The following is a 14,867-nucleotide window of genomic DNA, read 5'->3' on the forward strand; positions in this document are numbered from 1 at the left end:
TTACCCACATTTTATTTATCTACTGATTCCAGCACGTCATATATTCACATATTCAAACCTACAACGCCGTTCTTTATGGCCATTACATCAAATAATGGCCATTCCCCTGCTATTCCCCTGCAAACACATGACGTGTTTGAAAATCTTAGGTCTTGATCTCGTTTATAACAGTAACCTCCTAGACATATATGGGCTAGATCCACAAAGAATGGATTGCACGGTGCTAATTGCACCCTTATTTACAATTCATTATGAATTGAAAATGGGGGACCCTGATGTAAACAAGACGAAAGTCTTTCTCTGGTCCGCATCCCCCTTAACACTTTGAGTGCCACTCACGAGATTTCTCGTTTTTTTTTATAGGTGGTTGCGTGCCACTCACGAGATTTCTCGGATTTTTTTTTTTTTTTTGCGATCTGAAAAATTATTGCATCACCCGAGCCTACCCGAGTATAGCCGAGGGGCGCCGGTGATCACTGTGGAAAAAAGCGCCCCCTGTCGTCTCCCAGATGACATAAGTGATTTTGGAATGGACTCAATGAAAATGAATGGGGAAAAAAATCCGGTACTCCACATTTTCCAGTTCACTGATCCAGCCGGGGTTACCAGAGTTCATTCTGGAGCCTCAGAGCCCCGCGGATCATGGAGTTCTACTGTATCGCGTTGGATCCATACACGTATCGATTTTTTCGAATGGTGATCAGGAATTGGAATATACCAGTTGGATACCATCTGATGTCAGGTAAGGACTCTATGTTATCAGTGGTAGGATAATCAGAGTAAGTTTGATGAAGTTATAAGCTGTTTTGTGAAATGTCTTCTTTCGGTTTCACTGTAAAACTCCGTGAGGAAATCAACGGAGCGATTATCAGTGCGCGGCCGTAATGTGCTTGCGTGCACGTATAATATTGATCATCTAGCGTTTATTTGAAAACGATTCATAAAAAGGCCGAATGAGCTGTTTTTTATATCAAAACGGGGGCTTTTCTAACTGCTCTGAAACGGAAACGACGCGATAAAAAAACAATCTGCCTTCACAGCACTGACTGGAAAATAGTATTTGATAATGCGATGGGCAGATTAGACACATAGCCATAATTTAAAACATAGATTAGGCGATATTAACGTTAACATTGGCGCCGATGGTGGCATTCAAGCGGTAAAACGGAAAACCAGGCGTGGCGCTCAAAGTGTTAAAAATTGTGTGTATTGAGCCGTACTGTATTGTACCCATTCTGCAATCTGTTAATACAAATTTCATTCAATCATTCAATCATGCAGAATGGGTACAATACAGTACGGCTCAATACACGCAGACCAGAGAAAGACTTTCGTCTTGTTTACATCAGGGTCCCCCATTTTCAATTCATAATGAATTGTAAGTAAGGGTGCAATTAGCACCGTGCAATCCATTCTTTGTGGATCTAGCCCATAATGTGCTATTTACTAGCATTAGAATGTGCTGTCACAACTCATTTCACAGCAATATATTGATAAAAAGAAAATCCTACACATGGCCTCAAGTTAATTCTAAAACTCAGATTAAAAAAAAATTGTGATGTAAGGAAGTGAGGGTGGAACTGATGTGTCTAGATGACAACTTGATTAGAACAAAGTGAGTGAGCTGTAATGAAGGCGTGAGCACAGTCACAGGAGACGTTAGGGGGCTGCTTTGAGATACAGGCTACACTTAACATTCTGTCACTCTCTCCCTCTGTTTCACAGACACACTCACACAAAACCACACAGATGCCCCCCCCCTACACACAGAGAGACACACACAGAGACACACAGAGACACACACACACACACACACACACACACACACACACACACACACACACACACACACACACGTCACACACACACACAGGCATATACCCAGATATATTCACCTCATGACTCATGAAGGTGGGCTAGTTTGATTTGACAGGAGAAGATGGGCATATGATTCGGGGCTCTGCTCTTATTGAATAACCAGCCTGGTGGTACGTGTTAAGAACCCGCTGCTCAGTGGGAACACGTGACAGAACTGGACCATGGAGACGCATCACCATCAACAGCAGCACAGACCCCAGGTGTGTTCGCATCCACGACAAACCAGGACATAGTGAACAGAGACACCCTTTGATTTTCAAAGCAACCCCGGTAATGTTAACGGACAGGTGACAGTCACGCCCCAAATGCAGAGACAGGGGTCATGGACAGGGCATGAGACAGAGAGCAGACCAGACAACAGAGAGACGGAGATGGGAGATCAGAGAGGTAGGAGGGAGGGGAGAGAGAGGAGATAGAGAGAGAGAGAGAGAGAGAGAGAGAGAGAGAGAGAGAGAGAGAGAGAGAGAGAGAGAGAGAGAGAGAGAGAGAGAGAGAGAGAGAGAGAGAGAGAGAGAGAGAGAGAGAGAGAGAGAGAGAGAGAGAGAAGAGAGAGAGAGATAGAGAGAGAGAGAGAGAGAGAGAGAGAGAGAGAGAGAGAGAGAGAGAGCACAGGCCACCGTACGGACTCGGCGAGGAGAGGAGAGGGAGGAAGAGGCACAGACCTGATCAGCGAACATCCTAGCTTTTGGCTCAATGACGGGTCCTCCTCTTATCTCATCCTCCACAGCCATGAGTCTTGGATAGAGAAAGAGGGAGCGGAGAGAGAGGGAGAGTCAGTCGAAGCAGATTCTGTGCAATATGAAGGCTTACAGAAATGTATGCAGGTGTTAACTGCAACATCTGCAATCACAGGTGTGGGGGTGCAGTGCCACCTCTACGAGATTTTTCATAATATATTCATCGGTTTCCTGTTTCACATGCGATACTCCCTGCTCGGGGGAATCTGTGCAACTGTTTCTCAACACATTCAGCACCAGTAACATAAGGTAAACTTTTTTTCATGGGGGACTTGAGTGCCATTTTCTTTCAGGGATTCATTGTTGCTATTTTTTGTCCAATTCAGTGCACTTGCAAAATGTAGCCATGGCCTCTCAAGTCAAGGCGGTGGTGTTTTGCCAGTCAAGGCAAGATGAGTAGTAATCCTGATCATCCCCAGGGAATCGCAGTTCTGATACAACGTGGGGCGGATCACTGCATTGATTTGAAATCCTTGAAACTTCCCATTTAAAAAAGGCTGCTTGCATGTATGGCGAGCTTCTTTCTGCAGCCTTTACTGGTTGCTAGTCAGTGTGTGTTTTCCACTCCTCTCGCTCTTATTGGGTATGTGAGGGTTTTATTCTGACCTATCACAGAGCAGGGTCATTTAAGGATATTGATCAAAACTTTATTCTACATTCAGTTTATTATACTGTGGATGTTTCCTTGTTGTGAGGGCTCCATTATGATGATGATGATGATGATGATGATGATGATGATGATGATGATGATGATGATCAGTGATGATATTAAAGATACCTCCTGTCTGCGATACACCTTTATTGATTTGTTCATCATAGATTTCATTAACACCTCTGTTCCATCTGTGTGACAGGGTTTGTGTTGGTTGTTAAACAGATATGAGTCAATTGCTGACAAATTGGATAAACATCATTGCCATTTGTAATCTGTTGAGAACAAATCATAGAGGGATCATTTATAGACAGATAAAGAGAGTCACTAACACTAGAGAGCCAGTGTCACAGATGTGTACATTTTGCCAATCAAACTAAATAGCTGAAAGGGACATTTCATTTAGCAATGTGTTATTTTTCTTACTGCATCAAAGTAGGCCTACTATACGTCAAAAATATTTTGACTGTAAAGAAAATAATGATGAACCCTTATATAGTTCTATGGATGAACTGCATTAATACAATTTCCCTTCATATTGTATCGCACCCTTCTCAGAGAGAAGCTATGTTCAGTGCATTCATAATATCTTTAATTCCGGACACACATGGAATATGCTGATCTGATGCGTCACATTAATAAAGAATGAAAATCCACAGGTGAAGTTTCAAACAGAAGTGTTTGGATGTTTTATTCCATAAATAATGTACAGTGTTGAGTTATTTTTTTTACAAAAGAATAATAGAGAGAGAGAGAGAAAATAATCAATCATAAGCACTGACAGAAACATTAGAACTGTCGCAAGAAACAATGGAATGTAAACATGGGTTTTACAGCATATGTTTCTGACATGACTTCAAAAGGCAGACAGTGATTCATGTGGGTGATATGTTCTGATAGAAATAAATATAAAAAAAAACAATCAAAAGAAGAATAAACCAATGAATCCATTTGCTCTTCAAGTAGTTGGCTTGTGAGGTTAAGGTCTTACATGCAGTCAAAAAATCGTGAGGGGTATTATTCCGGCAAGGTCGTGATGCCGGAATCATTTTGCTACAGAGGGGAAAAGAACAGCAACAGGGGGTATCAAATAGGGGGTCATGTAATATAAACTGAATGTAATAATGGATGATGAACCCTTGCACTGTAGCTGTATCAGACAAGTCCAAGTTCGATCAAACTCACATCGAACCAAAAAAGTTAACAACACTACTGTTATATTTGCAAGGGTTTCACATCATGTTTTGATGTAATACAATCTATACAGCCTATTAATATGCTTGCTACAAAAAAGAGAGGCAGACATACCAGCACCAGGACGTTACCAGGCTACACTTCTGGAAGGATTATTATTTAGATTTCTTTTTATTATTATTTTTCCTTTTGATAATAATTCTGAAATTATATCATAACTGCATGACGTCACTGTCCCGAAGCTCTAACTTTCGGAAATTACACCGTGTCACCGGACAGCACCAATGACTAACTGCAGATCAAAACATGAACCAAGCACATACAGAAAAATCAAACAGATATAGAATTCTTATCGCCTTAATAAATAGCATCAAAATCCACCTTGGTCCATCAGTTTAAATGCAGATCAATTCACAAACACCACACAGGTACAGTATGTCAAAATCAAATTCATAAATGAGAAATACACTCTGCAGAACATGCTGTGCTCTGTTTCTATGGCATTTAGGACCTGTATTCATGTCATGTATGTCAATGTCAAATGATAGAGAATAAATTTGTGCTGTTTGTGTTTGATTGATACTATTGATGACACCTGGTAAAGTAAGTTTGCAGGCCCAGAAGTTACTATATGTATTTCTGTATGTACACACAATGTATACAGTACACCATAGTAGAGTATGTGCCACATATCCTGTACATGCAGTTATATTGTAAATGTATTGCACATGGTCTAATTCCATCTATTATTGCACATCTCTTACCAAAAGTGAGTTATTGCAAGGTTAAAATAGTAACATATTTTCAATACAATATAATTCATATACGGTATAATATCTCAGTATATCATTATTGGTATGGCTCTTACTGTACATCACAGACTTCAATAGGCTATGAATAACAGTTAAAAATAGTGTATTACTATGACAAGTACAGGATAATCTGTTGAATTCTCTTCGAGAAACATTGCTGCAGACTTACTGCAGCTCTCCTGGAACCAAGATCATTCTAAAAGTCAGTTCAGAGCCAACAGCTTAGGGGAGATCAATAAAGTCCATATTAATTATTTAAACACATAAACACAGTTAGATCACTTTGACAAACAGAAATAGGACACCTATAGCTAAACAAATGGGATAAATAAATAAAAGATGTTAGCTAACGTAAATGCTCCATGCGTATGGAAGTGTTCCAGTGGATTAAACCTAAACTAAAATCAACATCTGGCTTTGGTTTAACTTAGGTTATTCAGATCTGAATCTGTGTCTTGTCTTTATCGCTCACGGCAGCTGTTAGATTTGCACTAAGCTTAAAGAAAAGGTTCATTGACAGTAATATTAAGGCTTCACCTAGTTGACTGGAACCTGAAACACAGGACTAGGAGAGTTCTACTAGTTATCTCTAAATGTCATGGTGTACAATGGACAGGATCCCATGCTGCTAAATGATCTTCTCAATTCATTATTGTGAATTCATTTATTATTCACTATCAATGACCTGATATTTTTGTAAAACCCACAGTAGCAGCCATTCTATAACCACATCCAAATTTACAGAACTCCAATGTCCCATTGGCGTCAACATATTTAGTTGAAATATGGGAAAGTTTCATGAAAGTCGCAGGTCAAGCTAAAATTAAATGTTGTTAGTGTACAACATATAATGTATAATCTGAGTGTTCCAGGTTTACTCTATGAAAGGCCATAGGACACATGTCTCTCTCCAGTTATGTTTTGACCACTCACTTTAATACATTAGTCCTAAGGAGCAATAAATCAATGATTTTGCTCACAGTGCTCTGACACCAAAATATGTTTGTACCATTTGGCAAACAATACCATCTTCTTTACCCTATGGCTATTCATTCAAAGGCGTTGCCTGTCACTCTGCTCTCCTCCTCCATGGAGGTTATATCATAGCGTTGTTGGTATAAGACGCGTAGTACTGGTCACCATGTTCATTTGGTGGAGAGCTTCTATCTTTAGTCCTCCAGCACAGTTGTAAAGTAAAGAGCTACCGTCAATACAACACGTCACATTCCTCTGTAGTCCTATGAGATCCCAAACGACTGCACGCACTGCTTCAAAACGTGCAGATGAGCTCCCGTCTTACAGTGCATCAAACCTTCAATCCTCTTGTGCTTTTAGAATTCACTCTTGTGGAAGAGTCAGTCGAGGATTAGGACAATTAGAATCATCTCAACCAATGATCCAGAGATAGTAGCTGGAAAAAGGTTTGATGAAGAATGATTATGTTCTCGTAGAAAATGCCCACTGATGAGTGTAATAGGGGATATAGAAAGTTGTTTCTAAGTGTGGCAATATATACAAAGTTAGGGCGTTAAAGATGTTTTTCCATAAAAGATGACCTGGACTGTCTCCTGTCTGTCTTCATTCCATTTCTTCTTTCCTGGAACGGATTAAAAGTGGCAATATTCTCTGTCACAGAGGTATATCCTTCAGTGTCAGACAATGATAAGATGTGGACAATAGAATGATTCTACTATCACCCTTACAGAGACCACTAGCTTTACTACACCCACAATGTAATGGTAACATTGCCCATGTGCAGTCAGAAGTAAATCTGTTCAGTGAACATTTCATCCATAAGACAAAGCAAACAGTTGAGTTTGATGATACGTGAATGCAGCCAAAATACAATCAACATTGCACACCTTTCTCTACCAACCTCTTAATCTCGAGGTTGATTTCTAAAAACAAACTGCACTGTCATGCTTTCACACAAACTCATAACATTGTGACTCAGCGTAAATTCTTAAATTATGCTATTCAAATGATATTCTTGAATAGTTGGTAAACCCTGCGGTGAGATTATGATGGTGTTTGCTGCAAGCGCTAAGAGAACAAACTTGTCAAGCTAATACAACTTTTATTACATTGACTCCATTGTCCATCTTTAATACTAAAAAAGGTGTACATATATATAGACAATATAATATAATATCTCCTCTTCTACAGAATTTAATCTCCCACTTAGTTATTACCTACAGTGATATACTCTATGGATTTGCCTTTAGACATGTATCTTAAACCATTCCTCTGGGAGTGTGATGCTTAACACTTTGAGTGCCAGCCACGAGAAATCTCGTTATTTCATGCCATGCGTTGAGTGCCAATGACGAGAAGTCTCGTTTTTTAATCGTTATTGCTTTTATTAGCGATATCCATTCATTTTTCATCAATCTAGCCTCACGTTACGATTGGGACTGGCTCTGAGCTCGAACAGGGAAAATACCGCCCCCTATCGTCTCCGGGATGGTAATGCTCCATTGGATTGGACTCAATGGAAATGCATGGGGGGAAAAAAATTCGGAATCCACATTTAACTTATCAGGCATGTAACCTGAGCCGATTGCATTCATTGCCGACCCTCAGAACAGCGTGGAATATGTGTTTCGAGTACCCAGCGTTGGATCAATAAACGCGATCGATATTTGGAATGGCGATCAGGAATTTGAATAATCTTTTTGGAGAACATCTGATGTGAGGTAAGGAATCTATTTTACCAGTCTTGGGGTAATCAGAGTTTTTTTCACATATATCTCAATGTGTCTCCTATCTGTGTATGTGTGTGTGTGTGTGTGTGTGTGTGTGCTGACCAGGAAATATATAATCGATTTTCAGCCCGCTTCTCTAGCGTGCATAAGTACACATATACTATCGATAATCTAGCGTTTATTTGAAAACGATTCATAAATAGGCAGAAAAATTACAATGTGTTTTGTGTATTCCACTAAAGGGCGTTTATCACAGAATCTTTTTTTATTTTCTGGAAATTTCCAAAAATGAGCGTTTTTCAAAATGGTATAAAACGGAAATGTACAGATGAAAAAACTATCCGTTTCGTACATGTTGACTGCAAGCAAGTCATTGATAAGCGACGGGCGTATTAGACACATAATATAGAATATAGAAATAGCTCCGTGAAAATCATGAAATATCGAAAAATCCGTCTAAAAAGGCTGGCATTCAAGCGCTAATTCTGGCGCCCCCTGCTGGCACTCAAAGTGTTAATGAAAGTGGACACAACCTCCTAGCCCCTAGTATGCTTCTGCAAGACAATATCCCACTAATTAAATTAAATTGCAGTCTATTCAACAAAGGCATAACCATGATACAAAACAGTGAATGTGGCTCCCCGCCCCCCACAAAAGAGCATGTGCATGACTGGTTCAGCTGTACTTTGCCCTCCATCCCAACAACAACAACAACCTCCATTTACCTGTTAATTATTCCTTTAATTTGGGAGTCTTTCTCCACTTGCTGTTGCTGTAGCCTCCTTTCACTGTTGTCAAGCCGGTTCTGGTACTGCAGCAGGATCTTACTGGTCGTTTGCTCCTGAGAGAAAAGCCTCCTCTCGTACTCCTCCAGCTTCTTGTGGGACATCACCAGGCGTTCCTTCAGGGAGTGGATCTCTTCCTCATACTCTCGTACCTGAGGCAGAAGACGGAAAGAGAGCGAGAGAGAAAGGGGGGGGAATTATGGTCAGCTGAAAAGACCTTCTGGTACAATCAACTGGGGTTGAAGCTAATTAGGTCAGTGTTCAGATTCCTTCAGGACCCATGGACCCTCCAGTCAGGACCAGATCTCCTCAGAACCGGGGTGCTTTTCAGTGTAGACAGACATGACTTGATGTTCCTCAACAGTTATAGGCCTACTGTGCATCAAAAAAGGCCGCAGTTGAACTTACCCTGTCCATGCGCGACTCGTCCATACTCTTGGAGTACTCCTTCAGCTTGAACTCTTCACGATCGATCCGGGCAGTTTCAATGTCGGCGGAGAGGTGAGGCATGTTGGAGACCCAGGCCACGGTCCGCTCGTTGGCCGGGGTCGGAGGGTTGAGGGAAGAGGGAGACTGGGAACCCTTTAGGAAAAAAAGTTGAAAAAGGTTGTCAGATAATGTACAATATACTGTACCTCACAAAGGCCCACATTGATACGAGGACGCCTTCAGAACAACACACCCTGGTACAGAGGAACAACACACCCTGGTACAGAGGAACAACACACCCTGGTACAGAGGAACAACACACCCTGGTACAGAGGAAACTGAAGGGCCAGGGATACAGTGTTTGAGGATGCCTTCATAACACAGCCTGATCTCGCCTAAAATATGTAAATAAAGTACTAATCCACCACAGGAAAAAAGTACATATTGTACGTTATGTTATAGCCATAAGTCAATATATTTACAAAAATTGACAATGTGAGGGCGGCTGGGTGGCGCAGCGGACTAAGCGCTCGTCACCAACACGAGAGACACTGGTATAGAATCCGGCTGTCAGCGTTGTCTCCGGCTTGGCCGGCTGTCATACTGGCTCAATTGGCAGAGTCAGCGGGAGGGAAGCCGGTGGGGTGGTAATCTGGTCGTTGTAAACAGCGACTCCTACAGGTCGGTCAGGGCGCCTGCACAGCGAGGAAGGGAGATGGTGAGGGTAGTGTGAGCCTCCCACACGTTACACCTCACCAATGAGAGTCCGCGCTGGCAGGTGAAAAGAAGTGGCTGGCTGACTCCGCATGTATCGGAGGGGACATGTGATAGTATCTATCAACCCTCCCTAGACCGACCAGTGGGGGGCACATGCAAGCAACGACCAGGAAGGGGAGGGGGGAATTGGCATGACTAAATTGGGATGGGAGAAAAACACAGAAAAACAGGAGGAGAAAAAGTGGATAAAAAAATAATATGTACAATGTGTACAGTACGTATTACAAATAACAATGTAAAGATGTTTTTAACTTTTAATGTTTTCATAAAACGTTTGAGTTCCCCTGCTGGGGAACGAACCCAGGACACTCGCATGGGAGGCCACATTGTTACCTTAAAACAACCATAAGCGTTGAACCCTAACCCTAACCATAACCCTAACTTTATATTTTAACCATAACCGTTAAACATTCAAATGAACCATAATCATTGCTAGGTTTGCATCAGGGTGGGTGGCCGGTTTAGTTTAGAGTACTCGCCCGTGACCACAATCATTGTTGGTTCGACTCCTGGTCACTGTGTTTGTTTTGGACTTTAGCCAATACGAAACATAAATATATTACTTACACAAGACATAAATACATTACTTATGGCTATAACATAATGTGCATTATGTACCTTTTTTCGATTAGTACTTTATTTACATTTTCTGATGAGACCGTGTTGCAGAACAAGAGGATGTTGGAGATAAGACAGCAGAGAGAGAGAGAGAGAGAGAGAGAGAGAGAGAGAGAGAGAGAGAGAGAGAGAGAGAGACAGAGAGAGAGAGAGAGGGGGCTAGAAGGAAGGAAGTGAACTCATATGATTCTTGAATGTTATAGTGAATTACCTGTTTGCTGATTGTGGGTTTCAACAGGTGCTGTTGCTGCTGCTGCTGCTGTTGCTGCTGCTGCTGCTGCTGCTGCTGTGTCTGTTGCTGTGGTGATTGTTGAGTGGTCTGATTACTGGTTCCCTGTGGACTCCCGCTATCCCTGACAGAGCTCTGTTGGTGCGGCAGGCCAGGGGCTGTGTTGTCTTTGACGGACAGCTGCCGGGGTCCCTGCTGCCTGCCTCCGTAGCCTGACTCTGGTGACTGGAGGAGATTCCCGCTCTGTGGTCGTGTTTTAGCTGGAGGGGCAGGTGCGGCGGCCGCACTGACGGACAGCTGATGGGAGGTCTGTGATTTGACGCGCTGAGTGGGAGGCTGGGCAACGGAACTCTGGCGTGCAGGTTGGACTGTGGAGGGGGGCGTGGCCAGGGAGGAGTGGGAGGTTCCTGTCTGAGAGGTCATGCCCATCATTTGTTGTTGCTGCTGGAGATTATCCTAGGAGAGGAAATAACATTTAGACAATTCAAAAGATTCAGTTTAGCTTCCTGAATCTTTCCTTCCTCACTTCATTCCTTTCTAGTGCAACAAACATCCCACACAACTTTGACCATAGCTTCCAATTCATAATATTCTATGGTAGGCTATCTTAGTAGGCACACAACAAGTAGTCAAATGACAGGGGTCAGTAATCAAATGGTAGGCACGCACAGCCGATGATGTAATTGTGGCAATGGGTTATTTCGCTAGGCATGGCGGTAATGTCATGATAGTACCGTGAATAAACATCTACCTGCACATGTATGGACATCTGCCTGCGTGCGTAGTCAGCCCTGTTGTAGTCATCGCTGTAGCTATGCGAGTGGATGATGCTGGGTTGGCCCAGGTGACCGTCTCTGGTCCTGAGGGTGGACAGGTCCTCGCTTCGGGAGAACCCCCCGTGGGCAAACTGGGGGACGTAGGCGTGGTGGGAAGGATCGGGCTCCGGGGCCAGGAGCAGGGGCGGCGGGGGCTGGGCCCGGCTGTGCTGGTGCTGGAGCTGCTGCTGCTGCTGCTGTGGCCCGTCGGCGGTGGCCAGGTGGAAGAGCGGGTTCTGGAAGGAGAGCGGGTAGCGCATGGCGGCCGCCTGCTGCTGCTGCTGCTGCGACAGTGAGTCGGTGCCGGTGGTACCCATCTGACTCGTCTGGCCCAGCCGGAGGCCACCCGACACGCTGGAGCCACCGGAGCCGGCCGACAGCCGCCCGCCGGCCCGCAGCTGGCTGCTCAGGCCAGAGCCCAGGCCACCACCGCCGCCCCCGCTGCTCAGCCCACCGAAGCTACCCATGCCGGGGATGGAGGCCTGGGAGGAGTGGAGCATGTCCAGCGACTGCAGGTTAGACACGCTGTTCATTGGGGAATCCTGGCGGTCCATCATAGATACACTTTCATTGACACTGAGCACCTAGATAATAAGGGATATAAGAGACTAGAGTGCCCTCTGTTATTCCGTCATGTTACACGGATGATATGGATGAGGGGGGTGAATTCCTGAATGTATTTCCCAGGAAATACCACTATAGGTCAAAAACGTCCAACTTCTTTGGGTGCACTTGGGAGTGGGTTTCAGTATTTGTTTCGAGGCTTGCACAGACTGATGAAACAACTTAGCCTTAGATTATACTGAATCATTGGTAAGTAGGAAAAAAGGCTAGGGGTCCAACATTCTTCCCCTTTAATCAACCCACTAGATGGAACGATGACCCTCAACTCCATATGACGGGGACTCACCTTGGGGTCTGGTTCAGTGATGTCTGAGCTGCTTGTGCAGTAGGCTGGGCTGGACCGGGCCAGGGGAGGGCGGGTCACATAGAAAACATCTTTGGAGGCGGCTCGATGGGGATGGTCACGTTCCTGGAAACTCAACTGGGTGCGGGATGGTATGACTCCTCCACTGGATACCCCAGATGTAGGAGAAGGCAAGCGAGTGATATCTATGGAACTGGCAATATACAGGGCAGTTGGAGAGGATGACTATAGACTAATCTAGTAATCGGTTCAACAGTTGATGGTGATGATATGTGACGTGCATTATTTGAGGGCTGAGTGGCGGTAAAGCCATGAAAATATTCAGCACAGCCGTCATCCGTTAGAACAGAAGCAGCAGCCTACCTGTTGAGATCCCTCAGCATCAGGTTCTGGAACTCGGAGGAGACGGCCCTGTTGAAGCTGGGCCGCGACAATAGCCTCTCTGCCTGTCTCTCCTGAACTCTGTCCGCCTGATGGCTGGCCTGCCTCTGGAGGTGGGGGTTACGCAGGGCCATGCTGATGTCATTCAGGAGGCGGGGCAAGGGACCCAGTTTGATGATGGCATCCTGGAAAGGAGAGTTGTCGTTGTAAACAAAATGTTCACTTATTTTTCAGCAAATGTTTGCGTTTATATATAGTTATATATATATATATAATATATAGGTATTGTAAGACTTTTTCTTCTTGCTCTATAGTCTAAAGGGACAACACACAGTCAACAGTCAACATTTCCGCAATAAATGGAGTGCAGTCCCTTATCAGGTGACAGATTTTCTTGTGCTGGGCACAAGACAGCTGCAAATACATATAGTAAAAACAAGATTCTTGTACCGGATCTCCTCTCTGGTAAACAAGAATACCCTGAAGACTCTAGCAGGAGCACTCATTCAAGGGTACTACGACTATGCTTGCACCTCATGGTACCAAAGCACCTCAAAGGCACTAAAAACAAGATTACAAACATCACAAAACAAACTGGTCAGACTACTGCTTAACCTCACTCCTAAAACCCACCTCACCCCTGCACATTTTGACAACCTAGGATGGCTTAGAGCAGGGGTTCCCAAACTTTTCAGGCCGCGACCCCCAAATAACGGTGTCAGAGAGCCGCGACCCCCACTATTATAGGAGGTAAAATAAAAATTTTAATTAAAAAAAATTATACTTTTTTTTATTTTCTTTTTTTTATAAATGGAAATGTATGGTTGAAACATGCAAACGTTCAAACGCACACACCAGGGGCGGATTTAGGATTGTAGGAGATCCGGGGCTTAGTCCAGACAGGCGGAATTTTTTTACTTCGACACCACAACCTTTAACTTATACCACCACCTTAAAGCGGACAAAAGGCACTAGAGAACACTTAAATTCACACCCTTTAATTAATGAAGCAAACAATAATAATAATTAATAATAATCGGCTTGAGATAAAGGCATGGATTTGGTTTTCAGCGTCCTTTTGATTTATAAATGGCCGTACTTTAGCTATGTGTCTAAGGTGGAAGAATTATGTTTTTGTCAACTTGTTGATTGTGATTTAAAGCTTAGGTCTGAGTCTACCATAACACCAAGACTTAACTCACTCAAATACAGTTAGCAGCTGGATAGACTACAGATGGAAATTAGCTTCTGCTAAATCTGGTGCAAACATATTTTCATGTAACAATGATTAATTGTCAAAAAATAAATAAAAAAAAAATTAATATAATTTCAGAAAACATTCGGGGCTTGAGCCCAAGTAGCCACCCCCTAGCCCCGCCCCTGGCACACACACTAATAAGCATTGGAGGCTTTTAACCAGGGCCGGACTGGGGAAATCATTCAGGCCAGGAAATATAGTGCAAAATATAGCCCCAGTCAGGCCACTTTTTAAGCAGGGGGTCTGGTGGTCCCCCACCAGGATTTTTTTTTGTTACAAAGACTTAATTTCCTGCATTCTGGTGCAGGGCTTTTTAAATTTGTACCCTTTAAATGCCAGTGTTTGTGATGGCATCACAAATTATTGTTAAAAACAGGCTAGCATCTGTATGATTAGCAACAACACTGATTTGGATAGATTTTCTGTTTTTTTGTAATGTCAGATTGAAAAAAATACAATCTTTTATTCAACTTCAGCCCTGATCATAACACCACATATTCATTTTATAATTCTAACCCTTTAAATGCCAGTGTGTGTGATGGCATATATTTGCAATATATCAAATGCAAAGTAGATTTTTCTGGGGGGGATTATTACAGGCTAGCATGTGTCAATGATTAGCAACAACAGTTTTTGTAAGGGTCCCGCCAATCACATGCGGCTCCCTTT

The 14,867-nt window shown here is 43.1% G+C and overlaps 1 protein-coding gene across 1 annotated transcript in view; it reads right to left on the bottom strand.

Moving 5' to 3' along the window:
• Positions 1 to 14,867, bottom strand: part of syngap1b (synaptic Ras GTPase activating protein 1b) — a gene marked incomplete at both ends in the record, with an annotated part of 516,339 nt that overhangs the window by 13,530 nt on the left and 487,942 nt on the right. The window contains 7 exons of the mRNA XM_084336516.1: positions 2,541 to 2,613; positions 8,704 to 8,915; positions 9,172 to 9,345; positions 10,799 to 11,260; positions 11,568 to 12,173; positions 12,542 to 12,752; positions 12,923 to 13,125. Of these exons, the coding sequence (XP_084192642.1) occupies positions 2,541 to 2,613; positions 8,704 to 8,915; positions 9,172 to 9,345; positions 10,799 to 11,260; positions 11,568 to 12,173; positions 12,542 to 12,752; positions 12,923 to 13,125 (1,941 nt within the window). The remainder of the gene's footprint in view (positions 1 to 2,540; positions 2,614 to 8,703; positions 8,916 to 9,171; positions 9,346 to 10,798; positions 11,261 to 11,567; positions 12,174 to 12,541; positions 12,753 to 12,922; positions 13,126 to 14,867) is intronic.

This window comes from Notolepis coatsorum (genome assembly GCF_963971535.1).
Source record: "Notolepis coatsorum genome assembly, chromosome: 19".
Classification (NCBI taxonomy): domain Eukaryota; kingdom Metazoa; phylum Chordata; class Actinopteri; order Aulopiformes; family Paralepididae; genus Notolepis; species Notolepis coatsorum.